The sequence below is a fragment of the Oxyura jamaicensis genome, chromosome 3 (assembly GCF_011077185.1).
Source record: "Oxyura jamaicensis isolate SHBP4307 breed ruddy duck chromosome 3, BPBGC_Ojam_1.0, whole genome shotgun sequence".
NCBI lineage: Eukaryota > Metazoa > Chordata > Aves > Anseriformes > Anatidae > Oxyura > Oxyura jamaicensis.
In genome coordinates this window covers 54,347,614-54,369,322 of record NC_048895.1, presented here as the reverse complement: position 1 = coordinate 54,369,322, position 21,709 = coordinate 54,347,614, and the positions used below count along the sequence as shown (strand labels likewise).

Below are 21,709 nucleotides of genomic sequence, written 5' to 3'. Positions count from 1 at the left end.
TAATCGATGTGAGGCGCGGGCCTTGCCGCCCAGCAGCAGGAGGGCACGCTGCCCAGCGGCCACCGCTTCAGGCCCGGAGATGTTTTTATCCGGCCTGCTTTGCCCAGGCCTTACAGGGGAGCGTGGCTCTGTCCCCAGGGCCTGAGACCCTCGGGAGTTGTGCCCCTTTGCTTCCCTCCCCGCTGGTTGTGAAGTACCACAGGGCCCCGCAGCGTTCAAAGTCACCTACATCCCAGATACCACAGTATGCTGGCTCCTTTTCACCACAGGGGCAGCCATGTACGGCCCACTGTGGCACTGAGCTGTGCTCTCCCCATCCACAGTGCGACAAGGGGCAGCGTTTGCTGTTAGGTCTTGTCACCCACCCTGGTAAGGCTGGGACACACACAAGCATGAGCAGGGACTGGTGCTTGAACCCAGCCAGCAAACCCAGACGGAGCTGGTGGGATACATTAAGCAGCCCGATCTGCCTTTGGCTAATCGCAAATGCACAAGCTTTGGGGGCTACAAAATCCAGCTTCCGACAAAACCGAGCCCATGGCATCTATTTTAGAGCATGCAGGAATCTGGAGCCTGTGATAAATTCAAACGCACAGAGCTTATGCACAATGTCTTAGTTTAAAAAAGGACTGCTTTTCTAGCAAAGTTAAAGACTAAATATAAGAGAAGGGTTGCTTTTTTATTTTAACTGAATAATTTTTAAAAAACCTTCACATAGCTGTTCATGTTTTGTTTCCAAATTACATTTTTCATGGATGTGGGTGGTGAGGAAAAAAAGAGTGTCAGCCTATAGGTGCTTTAATTACATTTCAAACCTGTAGTGTCACTGCACACTCTAAGTGACAGAAGATAGCTCTCACCCTGAGTGGCTAGCTGACTACAGCCCTCTGATCACATCTCCATGGAAATGGAGGTCAAGCAATCAACATTATTATACAGGAGGGGAAAGTTCATTTTTCTGGCAAAAATAAGGTAAAGGTTCTACAGGATTTACTTTAATCTGACCTGTACTGCTGTGAAAACAGGCATTAAAAAGCAGGCAATAGAAACCACTACTTGATTTTTTTTTTTGGACAGGTTCTTCTGTAATCTAACCATCAAAAAATTAAAGAGCTCAAGTGTTTGTAAGTATATGTAAGAAGTGCCTTTCATGGGATCTGGTATGTGACCTCTGTCTCTCTGCAGCTGAGCAAGACTGCTCCATGGGCAGCCTAAACAGGCCCTCGCACCCCATGCTGCAGGCCAAACACCAAAGAGCCCTCTGGCCAGAGGCAGATGAAGTCTTCCAGAGCCAAAAAAAAAAATATATCTGTACTTTGTCATACCTCAGAATAGGAGCAAAAAGGTTGTTACTGTGATTTCCAACAGGACAAAATGTCTAATGAGCCACACCGGCAGAATAGGCAGTCATTTAAAAACACCAGTATGGTGTATATACGGTCTTCCTAAGCCTACTGTAAAGGCACAAGCAAAACAAAGGAAAAGAGTGAACATCAAGGGAAAATGGAATAAGAGAATCCAAATGAAGCCACAACTATGAGATGTTACTTATTAAAACAACAACAATCAGCAACAAAAAAACAGGTCCTACAATTTTATAGCCCTGTTTCAATAAATCCTGAAGAATCGTGCTGAAAATTGCACTGAACAACTTTCTTTTTTCCTACTTTCATGTAGGCGTCTAACGATACAATAAACAAAGGGGATGGGAAAAAATTAGGCTTTTATAAAGTTTTCATTAAGCACTAATATTAAAATCTTGACATGGTCTGTAAATTAAACAAGGGAAAGAGAATCTGGAGTTTTTCTTCTGTCTCCATTGCAGTAGGGTAAGGCTTTCAGTTCGCTATAATAGTCTAAGATGGAGGGATAACATTTGGCGATGTTATAACCCGTAACATACTAGTTCACTAGGGCTAACGTGTGCACTTAATCCATACACCACTTTGTCTACATTGAAAAGTTATTTTGATTTTACAAGTGAATCTAAAAATCTCAGATCGCTTTCAGTTCCTTTATTCCCATGCTTGTGGAAAACAAGTACTGGCTACTGTCTAGCTTGCAGTTTAATAAACCTCTTTCATTACCTTTCATACAAAAGGTGTTCGACATTTCTAGTAATATAGATGTACACATGAGTGTACATCTTACGATGCTATGACATGAAATAAGCTTTCTTCTCTTAACTAGTTGCACTGCTGTGTATTCAGAAAACCTTTCTAAAGCTTACAGATGCATGTATTATTATACACAAACATATAAATACATAATCTCATGCATGCTTATCTTTATATTACTTCCCAAATGTTAGCTTCAATAATATAGTAGAAGACACACTTAAGAGATTTTCTCTTTTGAGAAGTGAAAAAAAAACATGTTCACTTATAAATTCATGCCACTTAACTAAGATGTGAAATAAATGATCCAGAATGACATATTTTTCTATACTAATGCAATTATTCAAATGTGCATCAAAATTCAGGTCCTCATTCTAATTTAGCACAATAAATCTCATTTCATAGGTTGAGATGATTAAAAGGGTCATCTGCAATTGTTTGCATGGAAGGAAAGAGATCAAAAGCCTAACCACTGCCAACTGAAAGTAGCCTTCTCCTGATGTTACCAGCTTTTCTATCTTGATTTCAACACATTATGATGTTTCACCCCCCTGAAATGACATTGCCAATTTAAATAGGACCCTCAGCCCTGTGGGACTGGAGCTGTGTTTGGAATTACAGGGAAATGGCACCTATTAACCTGTATGGCATTAACAAAAATTGATGCAGTAAGTTGCAGTGCAACACTTTCCAAAGATGAACACTGAAAAAAAAAGCCCTTGTTCAATATTTTTATCCGTCTCTGTATGTTCAAGGTAAATTGATAATGGTAACCTATTTACATGTAACAAATGTACTTCAGAGTCTCTTCTCATATACACTACAATACAGCATCGAATACAAAAGCCATCGTGAATAGTCTTCTTCAAGGGAAGACTTCACAGTGAATCTAACACAGCTCCAGCAAAGGGAGGAAAATTTAAGAGAATTGAGCATTACAGAAGACATTAGATTTCAAGAAAGCACATTTGAGAAAAAAAAAATTAAAACTGCTTTCAAACTTCAGAAAAATAAAGCAAAACGTGACCGGCCTCACATTACAGGACCAACTTCACTGGGATTCCAGCATAGTACTACCAAACAAGTAGCACATGGCAAACACCTAGCATTTGCACTGTGGCTGTACCCGTATCCCTAGCAATAGTGGATACACCACCAACAGTAGAAAAGCATTGTGAGACCTGGCTTGGGTTTAACACTGTGAACGTGAACGCACCGACACCTGCTTGCACAGAAAGAGGACCACTCAGAAGCGAGCCTCGGATCGCAGACTAGGCATGGTTTTTTTTGGTTTTGTTTTTAAAAGGAGAGTTGCAACAATAGCACCAGAAGCCAGCTCATTCCAAGTAAGCAGGGACGGATGGCAGAATAAAAAGAAAATGGATCTACTGTTAGGCTTCAGATGTCGCTGGCCGGAATGAGGTACTGTGTTTAGTCAAGGTTATGAAGCTGAGGTCACCTCTCCGGACAGCTGGTGAGCCCAAGTAAAGAAGTCATTCTAGGAGGAAGAAAAATATCTTACAGGAGTACTTGTGGTAAAAAAATAAAGGAAAAAAAAAAGCACAATTACGGTGTCTCAGGTACTTCCTGAAATGGTATTCCAGTAATGCTCTTTTGTCTTACTTTCTGTTCAGCTATTCCAAAATTCACACAGGCATGAACAAAAATACGGGCCAGTGAGCATATTAAGCTTTGGAATTTATAGCATGCTATCAACTCAGAATTTACAAATAGCCAAACAGATGAGGCACGCATGCCTCTATACAACAATATGTACATACACACAGTGTGCAAAATATTCCAAAAAAAAAGAAAACAAATCCAAAAAAACAACGGATCACCCCCCAGGAAATCCAAAGCCCCAGCCATTTTTGAATGAGATTCCCAAATCCACGGCCTACAGGGACTGACTTGGAAATTGAGGCAGGCCAAAAGGACAGCTGGTGCAGCAGGTAGGTACCTCTGAGCCGTGCATACCGAGGGCAACCAGAGCGCTGCAGCAGCTCCTGGCCCTGCGTGTTTCAGTAACGTGGGGGGCTCTGGCTCACCCCCCATTTTGCACTGCAGGCCACCACAAGTGCAGGCCAGTTGCCCTGCTCTGTGGGTGGCAGCCTCTGGGGAGGGAACAGCTGGAAGGGAAAAATGCCTCAACCACCCAGACTTGATCTAGTTTCTTTAATTCTTGAGTCAAAATCAATACTGTCTTGGAATTCGGAGGCAAAAAGCACATTGAGGCAATTCCTAATTTCCTGATGGCTTCAAAAAAAAAAAACAAAAAAAAAAAACAGAGCAGGAAAATGCTACTAATACTTTAATATTCCACCTAGGACAATATTGGCCTATTTAAATACAAGTTTTTGCAACATTATCCGCTACTGGGATCTATAATCCCTTATCAGGTTTCCCAAGTAAGTTTCACGTAGAGGTCAGACTAAGCATTTCTTTTTGCATTTCCAAATTTTCTTAGATCCTAAATGAGTGATCTTGTTACTACAGTGATAATGTAACCATTATAAATGCAGAGCGTTTTGAAAACTGAAAACTTGATGGAATAACCACGCATTTTTTTTTTTTTTAACATTACTTAATGAAATTAGTTTTCATACTTCAATAGCAGCCATAACGCTGTTCTTAATATAAATATGATCATCCTATCAAGCAAAACCAAGCAATCCTGTAAAGCACAAAACACAAATGATTAACAGGACTGCCTCTTCACATTACAAAGTTTAATTTTTATAGCAACACTGCTAAATTCAAGAACCAACTGTTTTAGTTTCAGTGTTTCACTTTACCACTACACACACCGAACAAGCTCAGGTCTGCTCTGCACTACTTCAATCATACTTTTGCCCAAAAATAGGACTTAAAAATGAATATAAAGGCTGACTCTATCAGGGAATCAGTTTGATCACCTATATGAAAATCCTGGCCCCGACCAAAGTCAAATGTAAAAACACATGAATATTGAGTGGGCCAAGATTTTCAATGTCACAAACACACAAAGCGCAAGTTCATCCCTCCTAGAGTATCATGGGGGACATTATTTCAGTGAAGCTGCCCTGAGTTCAGCCCACTGTGCACACCTACTCCAGGACATAAACAGGAGGTCACGTACAGAACCTGTATGAACACCAGCACCAATGTTTTACACCTTAGAAACACTCAGAAATACACACACTTGGTATCTCTATACTTACAAATTGCATGAAAATTATTCTAGCAACAGGTTTGTTACATGGAATGGCAAGGAAAGAGAAACAAGCTAGATCAACCACGCTTGATTTGGAATTAAAATGACTTGGAGAAAATAGCAACTTTTTCCAACTCCATGCATAACAGCTAAGAAAAGCCTTTGAGAAAGCTTAGTCACTTCTTTGCAACTTGAGGCTTTTTTCCTTTTATTCCGGGCTTAAACAAAGTTCAGTGGGGCATCAAACTGCCTCAGTTTTAAATTACAGTCTGTACTTTAAAATAGAATGCATGCACCACATGTTCCTGAAGCTAGAGGGTGGGAGTGTTATTCACTGAAAATTGAAGGCTTGTTGAGTCAATAATCTTCTTTCACAGAGTAACAATTTTCAGCTAAAATTTCTTGACCCAAACAAAGGAAAACAAGATCATTCAGTTATTTTACAACACTGCAGAAAAAGAAAGGAAAGCGGGAAAGAGGCTCACCAGTCTTATCCTACTTGGTGTAAAAACAATGGAGAATTTAATTCACAAGTATTACATGTGTTTCCTTCTTGTTCATGGTTTAACATACTCCCAGTTATTTTCAGATGGAGACACAAATAGCACAGAACTACAGAACACAACTGCTACCACAGCTCTATCAACTGCATACTGCTTTTACCTCCCGTGAGTTACCAGGGATCCATTTACAGATTTTCCCCCTCTTTTTTCTTAAACCAGAAACAACATCGTGGATTTTAAAATACCACTTGTATTTGAATCAAGTCTTCTACTTTTGCTTACCTGCTTACCTTGACGTGGTCTACAAAGTAAGACTGTTACTGCACCATCTCTTTTTTTATGCTCATTTTTCCTTACCAGAGGGGCTACAGTGGTAATTAATGTTTACATTATGGTAGTGCCCACACCCTCAACCATGATTAGGGCTTACTGAACTAAGCTCTGTATAAATGTCACCAGAGTCCTTCATCCCAGCAGTTTAACCTCTGAGAAAAGAAGAGGCATCTCCTACTAACTCTTAACTACAGTTACTTTAACTATACTGGAAATTGTTGTCCTGGTCTATAATGACTTCAGCCATTAACAGCACTTGTTCGGGGAGAACTCCTGATGGAGACAATTTTCCTATCCACTTCATATTCTGGACATCAGACAGGGAATGTGGATTCCCAAACCTTTCTATGCATTTCCACATACATGAACAGCATGCTAGCTGCTGTTTTGTTTCACATAAAGGTTGCTCTGCCTCCATGAGAAGACCCAGTGAAAATGTGCTATCAGAATTAACATGTGAGCACTGATGTCTGAGTGACCTAGCAAAGCACCAGTTCCCTCCACTCCAGATACAACCTTCCACCTTCAACATGGCATGACCTCCGCCCAAGCTAGCTTACAAGACTGAGGTCATGATTTCACTACAGCTTACCCTGATCGAGCCATCTTCTGCCTGTTCATAGCCCTGTGACTGCTGTGGGGCAGGACTAAGAGCCCTGTTTTGCCACCATGTCTCAGCTGACAGGATGACAGCATCTCAAACCCCTCCAGCAAGACCACGCAGTCCTTCAGGATGTGGCTAAAAGCGAAGCTGTGGCAGTCCCGCTCTCGCAGGCACCCTGTGGGGCACACGGAAGGGCTGCAACCGCCGGACTTACAGCAGCTCAAGAACCTCACCCATAGGTTGCAACAAGGAGAAATGGGCAGAAACCCTCGTTTCAAAAGTCTGTCAGCCTTGGGTAGGCCGTTTGACCTCACACCTCCAACAACCACGCTTGGTGCTGAGCACAAAAAGGACCCTATTAAAGCAAAGTAATGGGAAAAAAAAATAAAAAAATGTCTATCTGAAACAGCTTTTATACTGCTGATGCCAATAAAAAAATTAAATTCACCCATGTTTTCCACCCTTCATTCTATCAACACAATCCAACAAGAACATTTACAAAATTACTCATTAAAGGCAAAACAAAGTATTAGTCTTCACAGACACACACAGCCTATACTGACATAAGCTCCTTTACTGCAGCAACAAATTTGCAGATATATCATTTGGAAGGTTTTTCCCGTAAGTCTGTTCTATCTTTGTCACAATAGCAGAAATGTGTGTTTGGCTATTATCTCTTAAATCTCAGTAAATATATTCGGTAGTAGCTGTTCTCCAGACAATTGCATTCAGGCTTCTCCCCCTTTATTCCTCCACTCTAACAGGGAACAGTTTCTGTTTATTACTTCCTTTCCTTCACAGAGTACCTAACTCCCATGCTTTCTCAAAAGCCTGAGATTTCCTTCTAATTGTGACCCCAACAAAAGTGCTCGGAGCACTATTCTATGCAACTTTTCATTTGGGCTCTCAGTGACTCCACATGGTTAAAGACCTCCAGGTCAAACCTTTCAGATATCAGAGCATTTAGGAGAAGGAAAGCAAGCATTGTATAGAATCTGACAGGCCATTAGAAGTAGCCTAATAAAGCCATATTTTGTTTGTAGCCATTTGCTACCAACCCACATTACAAATTTGTCTGCTTTGAACTTTATGGGAACATTCATGCCAGGACTTTTATATACAACGTGTGAAGGAAACGGAACAACTATTGAGCTGTTTAGCTGTGCTTACTGTGACACAAACCTGCTGAAAAAACTCTCCAAAAGGATGACACAAGTCAGCATTCAGTGCTGCAGAAAGTGGCCAGCTCCTCTTCAAATTCATCAAAGGGAAACTCTTTTTTTCAAAGCCACATCAGAGAACACCATTCAGCATTTAGTGTTACATCTCTTTTGTTGTTTTTAGACATTCGTATAAGCTCACTATGTAGCTGCTGTGACTTTACACAATGCCCTTAAGAAATAAAAAGATAACGGGCAAATTGTATAAATATCAGGATACCATGAAACAAAGCATAACCAAATTTTATTAAAAGCTTAACACCACTATCATTTCAAGCTTCAATATACAAAGACAGCTTACTGACTACCCTCAAGAACAGCATTATCTTGAAAACGAGTTTAAGAAGCCACATTTAGCATCCCAAACTGACGCTATAGATAGGAATACTAAATGAGGAGTACTGATCAGAGGTTTTCATAAGCAGCTGTAAACTGAATACAGACCTCTTGCTCAAGGGGAGAAAAATCTATTTATATGGTCAAGCTATCCTCACCCCCAACAGAGTTATATTAAAGTCTTCATCATGCTCACCACACTATGAACATATGGGCTATTTCTAATTTCTAAGGCATTTTCCTGGGAAGTAAGGAAGTTTGCTCACATTACTAAAAAAAAATGTCACCATATGTGAAGGGTTACAACTCTATTTAGATTTGGAACAAAAACAAAACACAAAATGGCAATACCTCTCATCCCCATCCAAACAGCAAGGTTTTTCAGTATATAAGCGATCTATGAATTAAAGCTTTTCAGTTGTGAAGTGCCTGAATAACAGCATTTAGGACAAACCTACAGTTTAAGCTACATGGCCAAAATGGTTAATATTCACTGTTAATACCACACCAGCTTACTCATACCTAGAATAATAATGAGCTACTAAATATACCAAACACTTAGGGACACAGATAATACCCAACAGTCTAGTTAGATATCATGATGATGGAGGTAGGACAGAGTATGGATTAAAAGTAGGACAATTGTTTAAGAAAAAACACAGGCAAATTAGAACATTAGCTGATCAATAACTATTTCTATCTATCCTTATAAACACCGTTCATGAAAAAAACATAGGTAAAAAGTCATTTTAAGTATTACTGCTTTTTAAAGTAGTTAGTTGTTGCCAAAACAGCACCATGTCCAATAGCTACTATTTTTAAAGTAATTGCTACTGCTCACTTTTGAGACCTGTTCAGAGAAATTGGTTTTCTTAAAAAAGGCTTCCCTGAAAAACTGTCAAAATTAATACTAGTTCAAAGTAAATGGATAGCTCTTCTCACACCAGTTTTCATAGCTTCTCCTGAAGCATACATGTTTTAACATCATGTAAAGAAAGAATTTGTGGCATATGTACTCTCCTAGGTGCCAAAGAGATAAACATCTACATGGCATTTTAAAGTTATTACCCTATTTTTAAGGGTTGACAATAGTGCCATGTGTCAGAGGTAAAATATACAACAGTCTACCAGATTTCACACATACATTCAGTGTCTCGATGAGGTAAACTCTTCAGAGGAATCCCTATACTAACTGGAAATGAATACACACTCAGTGAACTGGGGGAAACATCCTATAGGTTTCCCATACATTATTCTGAGCCAGAGGTCACGTAATTTATGAACAGTTTTCATATTTCAAGCTGACCGTATTTTGGTTGGTTGAAATCCATGCTGTTTTATTACCAAAAAACAAGAAAATCCCTAAAACAACAGTAGCATACAGAGACAAGTCCAAGGAGTACTTTGTCTGTTACAATGAAATAAGACCTTCAACAATGCGAATAGCTGCAGTGTCTTTGCAAAGTGTATTAACGTGTGCTGTTTCCCCCACAGCAGAATGCACAGAGCTCAGAAAACTAAGAAAAGTTAGTCCAAAATAATCTCCTAGCCAAACAATCAACCTAGCCAAAGTATCATTACCGTTCCCTCTTCTGCACTTCTGACTGTAGTAATAGACCGTAGCAGAATTAACATGTCAAACTCGTTATTTATACTCAGGGTTTGGAACAAATAACTCATGGCGGCAGTGTTCTAAATCAAAATACACTGAAATCCTTAGAAAAGGGCACAGAAAAAAGCCTCTTTCTCACCAGATTGTTTTGTGCAAGTACAGAATTCCTGAAGACAAAAAGAAATATCAATCCATTTCCTCTATGCAAATACATGTGCACAAACATAAAATGTGGATGCACAGGGATATTTTGGACCAGTACAACCCTAAGCTAAGTCCACTCATACAAAGGCTGTCTGTTCTACCCCCCCAGCATTTTTTTTTTAAATAATAATTCCTATCAACCTTGTTTATTATTGCTCTTTTCAGTATTTCTCATCCACTTATTCTAGGTGCAATGAGGTCCTACATAAAGAGCTTTCATTTTAAAATATTGTACAGTAACAGAAACATTAGTTTCTTACTGGTAAGCTCGATGGTCTTTCTTGCTGGATTAGATTCAAGTCTTCGTGGTTGGGCTTTCCTGGGGCCATAGGAGGTTGAGATCTGGTTCCATAGCCTTCCTGAGACATGTCCTGCAAAAACAGTTGCAACAGCATTATTAACCTGATTCAGTAATTACAATTAAATGCACATCACAGAAGGGTGAAAATTAACAGCTGAGTGCTGATTTTTTTATTTTTTAATCACAAGTTTTTACTAGTTACATCTTCCTGATGGAAGTGCCCACACAGGTACCACTGCAGCTGGGACAGTTCGTGAAGAAATCCCCGCAGCAGGCAGACGTGCCAAGGGGCGGCAGGGAATCTGACCACTGCAGTGTGGGGCAAAGCACACAGACATGCCTGCTAAATTAGCATCCCCCTTCTACCCCAAAAGAGGAGCAAGCACTAAGTGGTCAAAATGTTCATCCTACTCTTTGATGTATTATCGAGCCTCCTGATGAAGTACTGAGCCAGGTGGAAGGACTGGACTTGAAAATAAGACTGTAACCATGCTGTGTAATCAGACGCCTGTAGCAATCCTCGATTTACCATCACCACTACTGACTTTCAAAAGCTGCCTGTCAAAGGGCGGCAGAGACGACAGCCACATTGCATCCGAGTGCTTCGGAGGCAAGTGTATTTGATCAAAAGCAGCTCCACAGCCCGTTCCAGCAACTTGGGGATTTTCCTCCCGGTGCAAGCCCAAGCAGTGCTAGGTAATGGCTGGCACACGTCCCACTGCCAAGGGGATGGGGAGGGGGGCACCAAAGAACTCTCTCCCTTCCCACAGACTTACTCGACGTGCAAGATACTTGCCCATTGCAAAGCCTTGGGTTCAGGCTCTGCTGTAGCTGCTGTACTTCACATTAGCTGCTCCTGCACTAGCTTCTTCAAGGAAAACAAAGTGCAAAACCTACTTCAGCATGGGTAACTGGCAAGGAAAGTTGAAGAACCAGTTCCCGACTGTTAGAAAAAGATATCACTCCTTACAGTTTTTTCTTTATTGTTTTTAAATCATTCGATTCTCTTCCCCCCCTCCCCGCACACCAGCAGTGCAGTTTGCTCAGGCCATCCTCCCAGGGCCTCAGCTTCGGTCAGCGCCTGCGAGCGGCCAGGCGGGGGGCACGGGGAGGGACCTGGCAGTGTCTGTGCCACCCCCACCCGCACCATGAAGCGGTACCATCTGTACCATTGCTGCTGCTGCTGGCAGAGGGCTGCTCTTGCAGTCCAGAGTCCCTGTGTGTGCAAGTTACTGCTCGTACACAGACTGCACAGGCCAACCGGCACGCAGAGCAGGAAAGCCTCATTTTAAGTCCTGCTCCTGACTGGGAGAAACTTGTTAACTGTTCCCATCCGGCTCCTTCCATCGCTTTGGGCTTTCCTGAGTTACTTCAGGGGGTGCCGAAAACTCAGCGAGGCTCAAAACAAAACCCAGCGGCGCTGAGAGGATGTAAACCCAACGAGGAACGATCCGGTCTGCGAGCCTGTGCCAAGCAAAATCAAGCAGCACTTAAAAGGCCAGCACTTCAATGTGGTTACCAGCAGAGGGTAACAATTAGGCTTAGGGGTGACAAAGGCTGCTGGCTGAATGATGATTATCCCCGGTGACCCCCCGCGCGCCCCCCGCCCAGATCTCCACTTGTCACACAGCTCTCCTGCTGCGCGCACCAGCAGGTTCCTGTGGATTAGCAGCGAGGTTTAAAACCAACAAACGGCACAAGGCCGCCATTCAGCAGCCTTCACCCTGCCACAAAGGAGGAGAAAGGTGCAGGACAGCTTCACAATGGGCAAACAAATGAGCAAACCTCTGCTTTCCCCTTTATTTCACAACACACGCGCACTCGCGCACACGCACACGCCGGTTGTCCCTGCACAGACATCTGTAACAAACCCTGCCACCTGAGCTCTGCACTTCCAGCTCACCCTTCTGCTCGCTCCCCTAGTTCTCTACAAAGTACGAAAAAAGAACCACTTGTTAAATCACCAGCAGAAACAGAAGAAAAAAAAAAAAAAAGAAATGCCAGGAGTGGTGAAAAAACGATAAAGGGAATATTCCACTTAGGAGACATCACTCTAGAAATACAATTATTCCATTTTCCATGCAGACACTACAGGCTTAGGACTTTTTTTTTTTTTTTTTTTTTTTCCTAGGAAGCAAAACATGATTTGTACTTTGAGAAGTCAAGAGGTATTATTCCTTACCAAATACCAAGCATGGTTTTTCCCACATTTGCAAGATTTTACTTGAAACCTCACTTCCTACTGAAGCTTCCAGGGGAGAGAGGGGGGTGAGCAGAGACAGCCTGCTTTTTCAAGAGAAATATTGCATGGTGAAGGTAATTTACTTTTACCTGGGTATTTGAAGACTATCTGTGGAGCATTTTCCACATACTGAATGCACATGAAAGAAGCTGGACATGGCAGCCTTTGTCTTTTTAAATGCATAAAGCTCCCAGTGCCTCCCTTTAAAGCTATTGAAAAATCTAATCTATTTGCTCAATTCTCTATTAGGTTTGGAAACAAATACTGCAGAAATCTGTGTTTGTTATGATGGGGATACCTGTGCACTCCAAGTAGGACTGAAATCACATCCTATTTCCCCATAAAGCCATTAGATACTTTGATGACTGGAAACTTGGAAAGCAGCTCTTGAAAAGTGAGAAATCAGTCTGCTCTCTGAGTTTCAGACACAGGAATCTCCCGTAAGAAACGTGCATGGGGCTATGTGAATAATTTTATGTGTTTATACATATTCACTGTCCAATAAAAACAGTTCATTTATATAATAAACATAATGACGATTAAATAATAGCATGTTACACTAAGAGGTTGGCTTCAAAACCAAAAGAGTGCTTAATACCATTCTCCCTAAGAAAACGGAGAGAGAAAATCCCTACTGTCTTTCTTCGGTTTTTCCGTGTTTGAAAATTTTGTTAACATTCAGCATATTACAGAGTAGATAAAAAGATTTTGAGAGATAAATAAGACGTAAGTGCAGAGGTATTAGGGTAAATTGTCCGTCACTGAAGAAATGCACGGAATTGGCAATACTCACTTTCAGTTCTGAAAGGTCATTTTTCTTTCTAGCATCTAGGAATGGATTTGTCAGGGGGCGAAGAGGAAACATAAGGGGAAGGGGAACGTGCTGTCACATGTGTGCTACAGCCATGGCTGAGAACTCCCTCGTTGATACTGAGGCTCAATCTTCTCCCCGGATCCCTGTGGTTTTGTTTTTCTTTTCCTTTGACTCCCAATATTTTATCCGTCAATGATATCATATTTCAAGGCAAAGCTTCTAATTTTTTTCTAATGAATCACAGAAAAACCTTCCTCCCGTAGAAGACGAGTATGTGTGTGACAGAGAAATCCAGGCTTTCATAAACATAAGGCTACAAGTTTCCACTCAGAACTTCCCAACTTGGCACAAATCCAATCATATCATAGCTGTTACAGCACAAACTGTCAACAAAGTTGTAAAATAACTAAAAGCAGGGTTTCCCCCATCAGATTTTAGAAAAGACACTGGGAAAAATAATCAGCAAGTCATAAACATGTACGCCAGAATAGCTGAAGTTCAGCCTGTTTTCAGAAAGTATTTACGCTCTGAAACAGGTAAACCAAAAAAGAAAAAAATGAACATGCCTATGTGTATAATGCCTAAAACCTACAAAGTGGGTAAGCTGTTCAGAAATCAGTCCACGTACAATGATTATATTTGAGCAGTAACAATCAATTGCTCATCATCCCTAGAGCCAGTTATTTACCTCCTACTTATGTGCATTTTTACTTTGGGCTGCAGACTGGGGTACATGGAGCTCATAATTTGTGTAGTCTTAGGAGCATGGAAGGAAATGGAAGGGTATTTGCTTGGCTTTTGTTCTCTAACACTGTATTCATTTTACTAACTTTCTGAGTCTCTAATTCTGATGTGGGGTGTCACTAGCAGATTTTGCATAAAAAAAAAAAAAAAGGCCAATGTATTGGCCTGCAGGGAAGTCAAAAGCTCCTTGCTCCTGCCACTCCCATTCTTGGCGTTGGGCACGGGCACCACCACCTTCCTGTGTTGGGGCCTTACAGGACCACTTTGTGAAATGGTGTCATTCAAAGCTTGCAAGAAGAATAACCCCTTGCCTCCCTGCTTTGTTTTCTGAGCAGGAATGGCCCCTGGAAGGGTTGGGTGAGAGGAAGAGATGAAGGAAATAGCTGTGAGCCTGGCTCCACCAACCACCAAATTGTAGCCCAGGTCAACAGCACGGCAGCCCTTCTGGAGCAAGCCACAGATAGGCAACCTTCTCCTTCGTAACATGCAATGCTAATAATGTAATTACTAATAATATAATTAGTATCACGCTTTCATTCCCTAGCTGGACCTAGTTTAAAACAAGCAATTCCTTTCACATTTTTGTTTTCTCTGCAAAACTGAATGAATATAGTGCTGATAATGCTCAAAACCATGTAGACGGAATGCACACTTGTTTTAAGTTCTGCTAAAGAAATTAGGATCTAATTATGGAGCAGTTTAAATTATTCTTAATGGAAAATGAAAGCATAGGGAAATCATTAATGTTTTGGGGAAACCACATTTGAAGAATGGCTGGGTGAGAAATATCATTTAGGCTTCATCCACTTCTACTGCAGTAAATTTCAGAGGGATAACATGACCGCCCAGGAAGATAAGTACCACGATGGTTAAGTAGAAGCAAAATCATTTATGGAAAAATAATATACTACTTTTCAATTTGAAGAACTCATTAAAAACTATTTTAGCTTGTGTCCTTGATTCATTCGGTTCATCCACTGAAGACTTCAAGTGTGAGAGCACTGAATTCTACAGCACTGTGACAACAGCAAAATTGAAAGCAAATGTTAATTTTTCCCCCCACATCACTTGAGAATGGAGGTCAGGACCCAGTACAAAAGCCAAAAGAAGCATACAGCACTGCTATACAAAAATCTTTTACTGATCTCTGAAGGGATACTATGGAAGAGGAAAGAGGCAAGTCAGAGCTCAACTGGCTACAGAAAGACATTCCTTCTTATCACTTACCAAAGTAACTGTTTGTGCTGCGTAGGTAAATACCCACCAAAACATTTTTCCTCCTTTCCACCTTCTGATGCGAAAAGCTACAACTAAAGAACATTCTTTACCTAAATGGTGGCATATCCCCACACGGACAACTTCTAGCCCAGCCGTGATCCCTGAAACATTACCTCCTAAGTCGTACACTCCGGAGGCACAAAACAAGCAACAAAGCACAGCCAACCTGCTAGAGCTATACTGCAGGTAAGACTGTACTCAGAAAAAAGCGTTATGCCCCAGGGCACAAGCAACACTGAGGCTCATGCAAGCAGGCAACAGAATGCAGTCCTGTGGGGAATGGTCCACTAAGGACAAAAGAGCAGAGGGGTTTGCCTGAATCTCAGGCAGATGGTGTGCAGAGGTCCCACAGGGTGTAGATGCTGGGTGAGGAAGAAATGCATATATATGGCTTGAACTTTGACCTTTATGAATCAGAAAGGGGGGGAAAAAAAGAACAAAAACAAATAAAGCTTTAAATAATAGGAAACTAGTATCTTGCAGCTGTGCAAGATACTGTGCAAAAGCCAGCAAGCAAGTCTCTTAACCGCAGAGACAGAACAGGTGATGGCAGGAAAAAAGGATTTGGTAGGTCCCATGCCAACAAAACCACTTTAGGTTGATTACCAGTGCAGTCCAGTAATCCCCTTCAGCGTGATAGTCTATGTTTAGGTGATGAAGTAAATAAACCCTTCTCATAAGCAGAATATGTAGATCTCTTCAAGCCAGCCCACTACCACCACCTGAACGGAGACAAAGAGAGCAGCTACCCTGAGGTACAGCAAGCACCTGGAGAAACTTGGAAAAGCTGCAGTTTTGATGTCTCAGGCATAGAGCAGTCACCATCAGTAAGACATCTGATCTTCAATGTAATTAATGCCGCCCCTTCCAAGATCTGTGCAGTTTCATTCAAAACACTTGTGCTTCCTAGATTTCTTTTTTTAAGCTAATTCACATATGTCTACAACAATGGGAATACCATTTTTTTCCCTTCATGATCCCCCCTTATCACAAATTGGTAAGTGAGTTAAGTCTCAAGGCACAGGAGGGAAAAGACAAAAAATGTACTTGTGGCAGCCAGTAGTTGGTGCAAATTACAGTTATCTTAGCCTCAATCATGTATTTGCTTACATACGTCCATAAGCCATCTAAACACTCAGGAATTTATTAGAAACTCAGATTATCAAACTATGGAAAGTTTTCCCCAGCAGAATACACTGAAAGCACATTAAACACAGATAGGGTAAAAAAAAAAGTCTCCCACATCTGAGGAAGAACATTATTTGTTTGGACAGAGTAGCTTCCAGTCACGTATCAGGTAATCTGAAGCAGCTAACAAGAAAGATGGGTCCCTCTTCCTAACCACTCTAGTCCATTTTTACATATGTCTTGCCTGTATGGCCTCCAGGAGCCACGTTAAGCTAATGATGCAGGAAGAGCTCAAAGATGAAATCCTTCTCTGAAGCCCTTATCTTGCTATTCTCCTTCCCCCACTATTGCATTCCACGGATCACAGAGCATATCAGTAGTGGATTTAATCAGAGACAAGGCATTTCTTCTAGTTTTATTCTCTCATAACATTCCACATGAAAAAAAAAAGTGCAAGTTTGGTGTTTGTATTAAAATGTGACTGTTTAACATTTCACAGCCAGATAAATGGCTGTCAATTCTTAATTTACAGGCCAAAAAAAAGGTACAGCTTCTTTGTTCTGCAGACATAATGTTCAAGTACGAATGAGGAGATGAGAGAAAACCTGAAGATGCAATCTGAGAACTATAAATATAACTTGGAAGTAAGAGGTAAAGCAAACCTTTTATTCCCATGAATTTCCCCATGTTTAGAGAGCTTTTTGGACTTTTCCTAAAAAACCCTACGAGGCTGGGCAGTCCAACCACGCTTTCATTTTCTACACCCAGTATTTCCTTTCCCTGCCCATCCTTTAACTGACAGAGCTATATTTAAACAAAAAAAAACAAAGAAAAAGAGCGTTGGCAGTTGTTTTTCTTTGTTGTTGTTGTTTAAACATCCTATTCTTTCTATTCACTTGGGACAAGCTACCACATTAATGCGAGGACTTACAGATTTTGTGCCATCCGGTGTCCTGCCTAACTCCTCGCTAACGCTCGGGGAGGGACGCGCTCTTCGGCAGGCCCGAGACGCCAAGCTGGGCCGAGACCCCCGGACGGAGCTGGAAGCGACAGGAGGCCGGAGCGGGGCAGGATTTGAAGCCTGCCCTTTCCTCAGAGTCGGCGCTGAGCTGGGGGGCTGCGTGCCCCAGAGGGCAGGATTCGGCCCCAGACGCCTGCCGTGGCGGAGGCGGCTTTCGGAGCATACGGCTGGCTGGCAGAAACGAGGTCAGGGACTGCCCGCAGCTTACAGCGGGGCTGGGGCCCTGCCGCCAGCTTACGGAATAAAGAGAAAAGCTGCGCTGAGAGCAGCTGCTACCTCCGGGCCAATCCAGCGAGGTACCCAAGGAAGAGACTTCCGCACTTGAGGATGGGAAATATTTTTGCAGCGTTTTCTTTGGGGCACAGCAGTGTGAGCCAGGACTTCACCCGAAGGCTCAGGAAAACCTGCGACCCTGCAAGGAAGGGCTGCAAGCAACATAAAACATCACCGCAGTCATGTGAAAACTGAGTGGTGAGGGGGCTTTGCTTTATTTTCTCGCTTTTATTTACTTTTTCCCTAAATATAAAGCTCATTATGTGATAGACAACACCTGTATCACAGGCCAGTGACATCTGTTATGTCATTCCCTAATACTCCACCACAGTCCTGTAGAAGAAATGACCAACATGAGGCTTACCCACTACTCATCTACGGGAGAATCGCAAGGGAAGTGAAATTCAGATGCAGAAAAGCCTGCAAGAACACTGCGAAGAGGGTTTTCTCAGCTGGACTCTGCCATCTGGGTTAACTTAAATTTCTGGAAAGTGAGAGGGGTAGCGTGGTACATGTGGGGCTACTGGAGGTAGAGCGTTAGCTGCATTCCTCTCCTCTCTTCCTCCGCAGTCCTTGAAGAAAAAGTGCCTGCAAAACGACTTTTAAACCCAGCCACCACGTGGAGAAACGTCTTAGTCCAAGGAGTGGAAAGAACGGTAATTTACAGAGGACAATAATTTACAGATGTAAGTACCTAGCTGCAGAAGGAATCCAACAGACTGCACAATACAAAAGTTTAAACCAACAGAGACGAACTATTTCTTTCATCTCTGAGGTAGAGAAGTCTTCACCACCATCGCCACAACCACAATTTTTTCAAGAGAAAGTGTTCCCAACTGGGCTGGCGTTGGGACCGGCAGAGGTTGGGGAGTGGAGAAGAAGTGATGAAAACCTAAACCTCATCTGTGTCCAGACCACTGACTATTCTCTAACACATCCCTGAAAACAAACAAACAGATCAGTGATATTCGCTAAAAATTGGTAAAGGACTTCTAGGTAACAAAGGAAGAGGAAACCGAGGAAACCTTTTTTTTTCTTTTCTTTTCTTTTCTTTTTTTTTTTCCCCCTGAGGGTGAAAAAGCAAGACCTTTGTGAATTCTGTAGGCAGACACCCAAAACCATAAAACCTTATACCTGTATTTCATTTTCTACCTAAAAACATGCATGTGGAACAGGACTTGTAGATGGGAACTGGGCAATCAGGAAGAAGTCATAGAAAGAGGTGGAGAAAGAGGCTGTACTCGCCCATAGCTTAAATTACTGAGGGACAGCTCACAAAGACCAGCGGTTTTTCTCCTCTCTTCACCAAGCAGTTTTGCCAACACGTACAGGTAACCTGGTTTTGAAGCGGTATCTTATTCACCTTCATTGGCTGTTTCTCTCTTTGGTGGTCACACCTGATCGCAACAACTAACAAACCCTCTAAGGTTTCAGCTGCACATTCCAAATCCCGCTATGGTAGGACAGAAATGCAGTAAAGGGGAAGTACACGGAAGGATAATGAATATATATAAAATATATGCTGACCTATATTCAGATAATACATTGTCTTAACAACAAAATCCCAGTTCAGGGTACAGAAAATAAAACTAAATATATGTACAGCAAACATCTTTGATTACTAAAGAAAATATGAGCAGAAAAAAAAAATCCCACAGTGGTAAATTTTATACGAAGAAATATTAAAAAACTTATTTTCCCCACCTCTGAGGAAAATAACGTGTGTTAATTTAAAGGCCATAAGAGAATACTGCTTCATTGCAACTGGCCATAAGGTGTTATTTACAGAACCACTAAAATTTAGAATATATACTGCTCACATAGAAAAAAACACATTCAGATCTATTAACATTTTTCAGACTTCACAATGTTATCCCTTAATTCACTGTACTGTCCCATTCACATTTCAATTTTTTTCTTGAACCAGTATTTGTGCATTTATATTTGAGAACATTTTTGTGGACACATTTGTCTAAAAACAGCCACCAGATTAATGGATCATAAAGTAAATGACTATTATTATGTGATCAGGTATCTCTTGAAAAACTTACTATTCTGTTTAGCTTACCGCTACATTTCAAAGGTATAGATAAAATTATTTCTGGGATATTAATTTCGGTCTCCATAATAGTAAAATAAAATCATCATTGGGTAATAAGGAGAGTGGTAAGGGGAACAACACTAGTTATGATTACTAATCTCCTAAAACAAAATAGTTTTTATCAGCCTGCATTCCAAGAGTTTTACTATCAAGTTAATTAATAGACTCCTACACTAATATCTAAATGCCAAGCAATTAATGGCACTGCACTATAAATGGCTTTGTCTTTGCTCTTGTAGGGTTATTTTATAAAGCAAATGCAATTCTATCACTTCAGTGATTTAATGCAGGCTTTGTGAGGTTAATATTCCCAAGCAGTTGCAGAATAAAGAACTGCTTTAATTAACCTTCTGTGATTTAAATACTGAAAGAAATCAGAATTTAGAAACTTTAAATAATAATGCCACTGTAACAACAATACTACTATTCTGTGGATCAAAGCCAAACCACTAACTGATTTGAGAACTCTGAAAAACACATTGAAACAAGTGCATTTTACTGTATTTGTAACCTTGAAAAAAACTTTTCTCTAGACATAACACTCTACATCCATGATAGATTTTCATGGTTTTTATAGATAAGGTCAAAAAATGCCTCCTTTCAGGATTATTTACTTATAAATGCCATTTTTTTGTTGTTTATAAAAAAATATTTCAGTACAGCACCCCCATATTTTGTGCTTCAATGCTTTGCACAGATTTTTCCTACTGTCCGCTAAGCCTGCAAACTGGTTGAGTGTAAACAACTGGCTGCTTACCAAAAAGGAGCAAACAGGAGTTAAGACTTCCCCTTTTCCCCCAGACTAGATTTTCTCTCTTCCAATTTAACAAAGAGTGATACTAAGGGCTAACTTCATTTTGGTACGTGGAAAGAAAACGCTCACTGGGACTAGGGCCTTTCTTCCTTGCTCATCTTACAAGCCCAAGAGCTGTGATACATGCTTACCAGGTTCAGAATGATACAAAATAGGGAATTAAAATTAAAAGCCAGCAGGGTCCAGGCTGCCATGAACACCAGGGCCAAGCAGGCGTGCAGCGTGCTCTGGCCGAGCTCCTCCGAGCAGCCCGCTCACCTACATCCCTCCCTCAAACTGCAGGTAGAAAAGCACGCTTTCAGAAGAAAACCACTAATACGTGAACACAATAAAAGAATTAAGTGAATGGAAAGATGTCTCCTAACTACAACTGGGGAACTTTAAACTGTGGTGACACAGAATCGTTAGACAACATAGAAGCGAACAAACACATACTTTCATCACACATGATTCACTGGCCGTGCTTTTGGAAGATTATCAAACAGAGGTATAAACAACTTCGGGACACTTTATACACAAGCAGTAGCACCACTCACCAAGACAAAATACTTCTCATTTCCCAGGAATACCATTTAACAAACCCAAGTTTACTACAGAGGTAGATGCATAACAAAGGGCTATCACACCTGCTAACATTAAAGGTTTCAAACCCAATAGACCAGAGTTGATTTTTTATCTTGCCTTATCTATCACCATGTCTGTGAACGATCACATTAAAACAACAGGGCCAAAAAAGTCTTCCCAAACTCTGATGCATGTTTTGGGGTTTGGTCAATATGCCTTCAGCAAAAATAAGCCCACGCTGGTGCTAGTGCTGCTTCATGGTATGTCCCCATTTTGTCTTTGTGCTCGGGTGTGAGTTCACAGGAAA

The 21,709-nt window shown here is 41.3% G+C and overlaps 1 protein-coding gene across 3 annotated transcripts in view; it reads right to left on the bottom strand.

Annotated features, from left to right (window-relative positions):
- Positions 1–21,709, bottom strand: part of ARID1B (AT-rich interaction domain 1B) — a 323,165-nt gene that overhangs the window by 213,621 nt on the left and 87,835 nt on the right. For all 3 annotated transcript variants that reach the window (XM_035322604.1, XM_035322603.1, XM_035322602.1), the window contains exon 4: positions 10,383–10,493. In XM_035322604.1, coding sequence (XP_035178495.1) covers positions 10,383–10,493 — 111 coding nt within the window. The remainder of the gene's footprint in view (positions 1–10,382; positions 10,494–21,709) is intronic.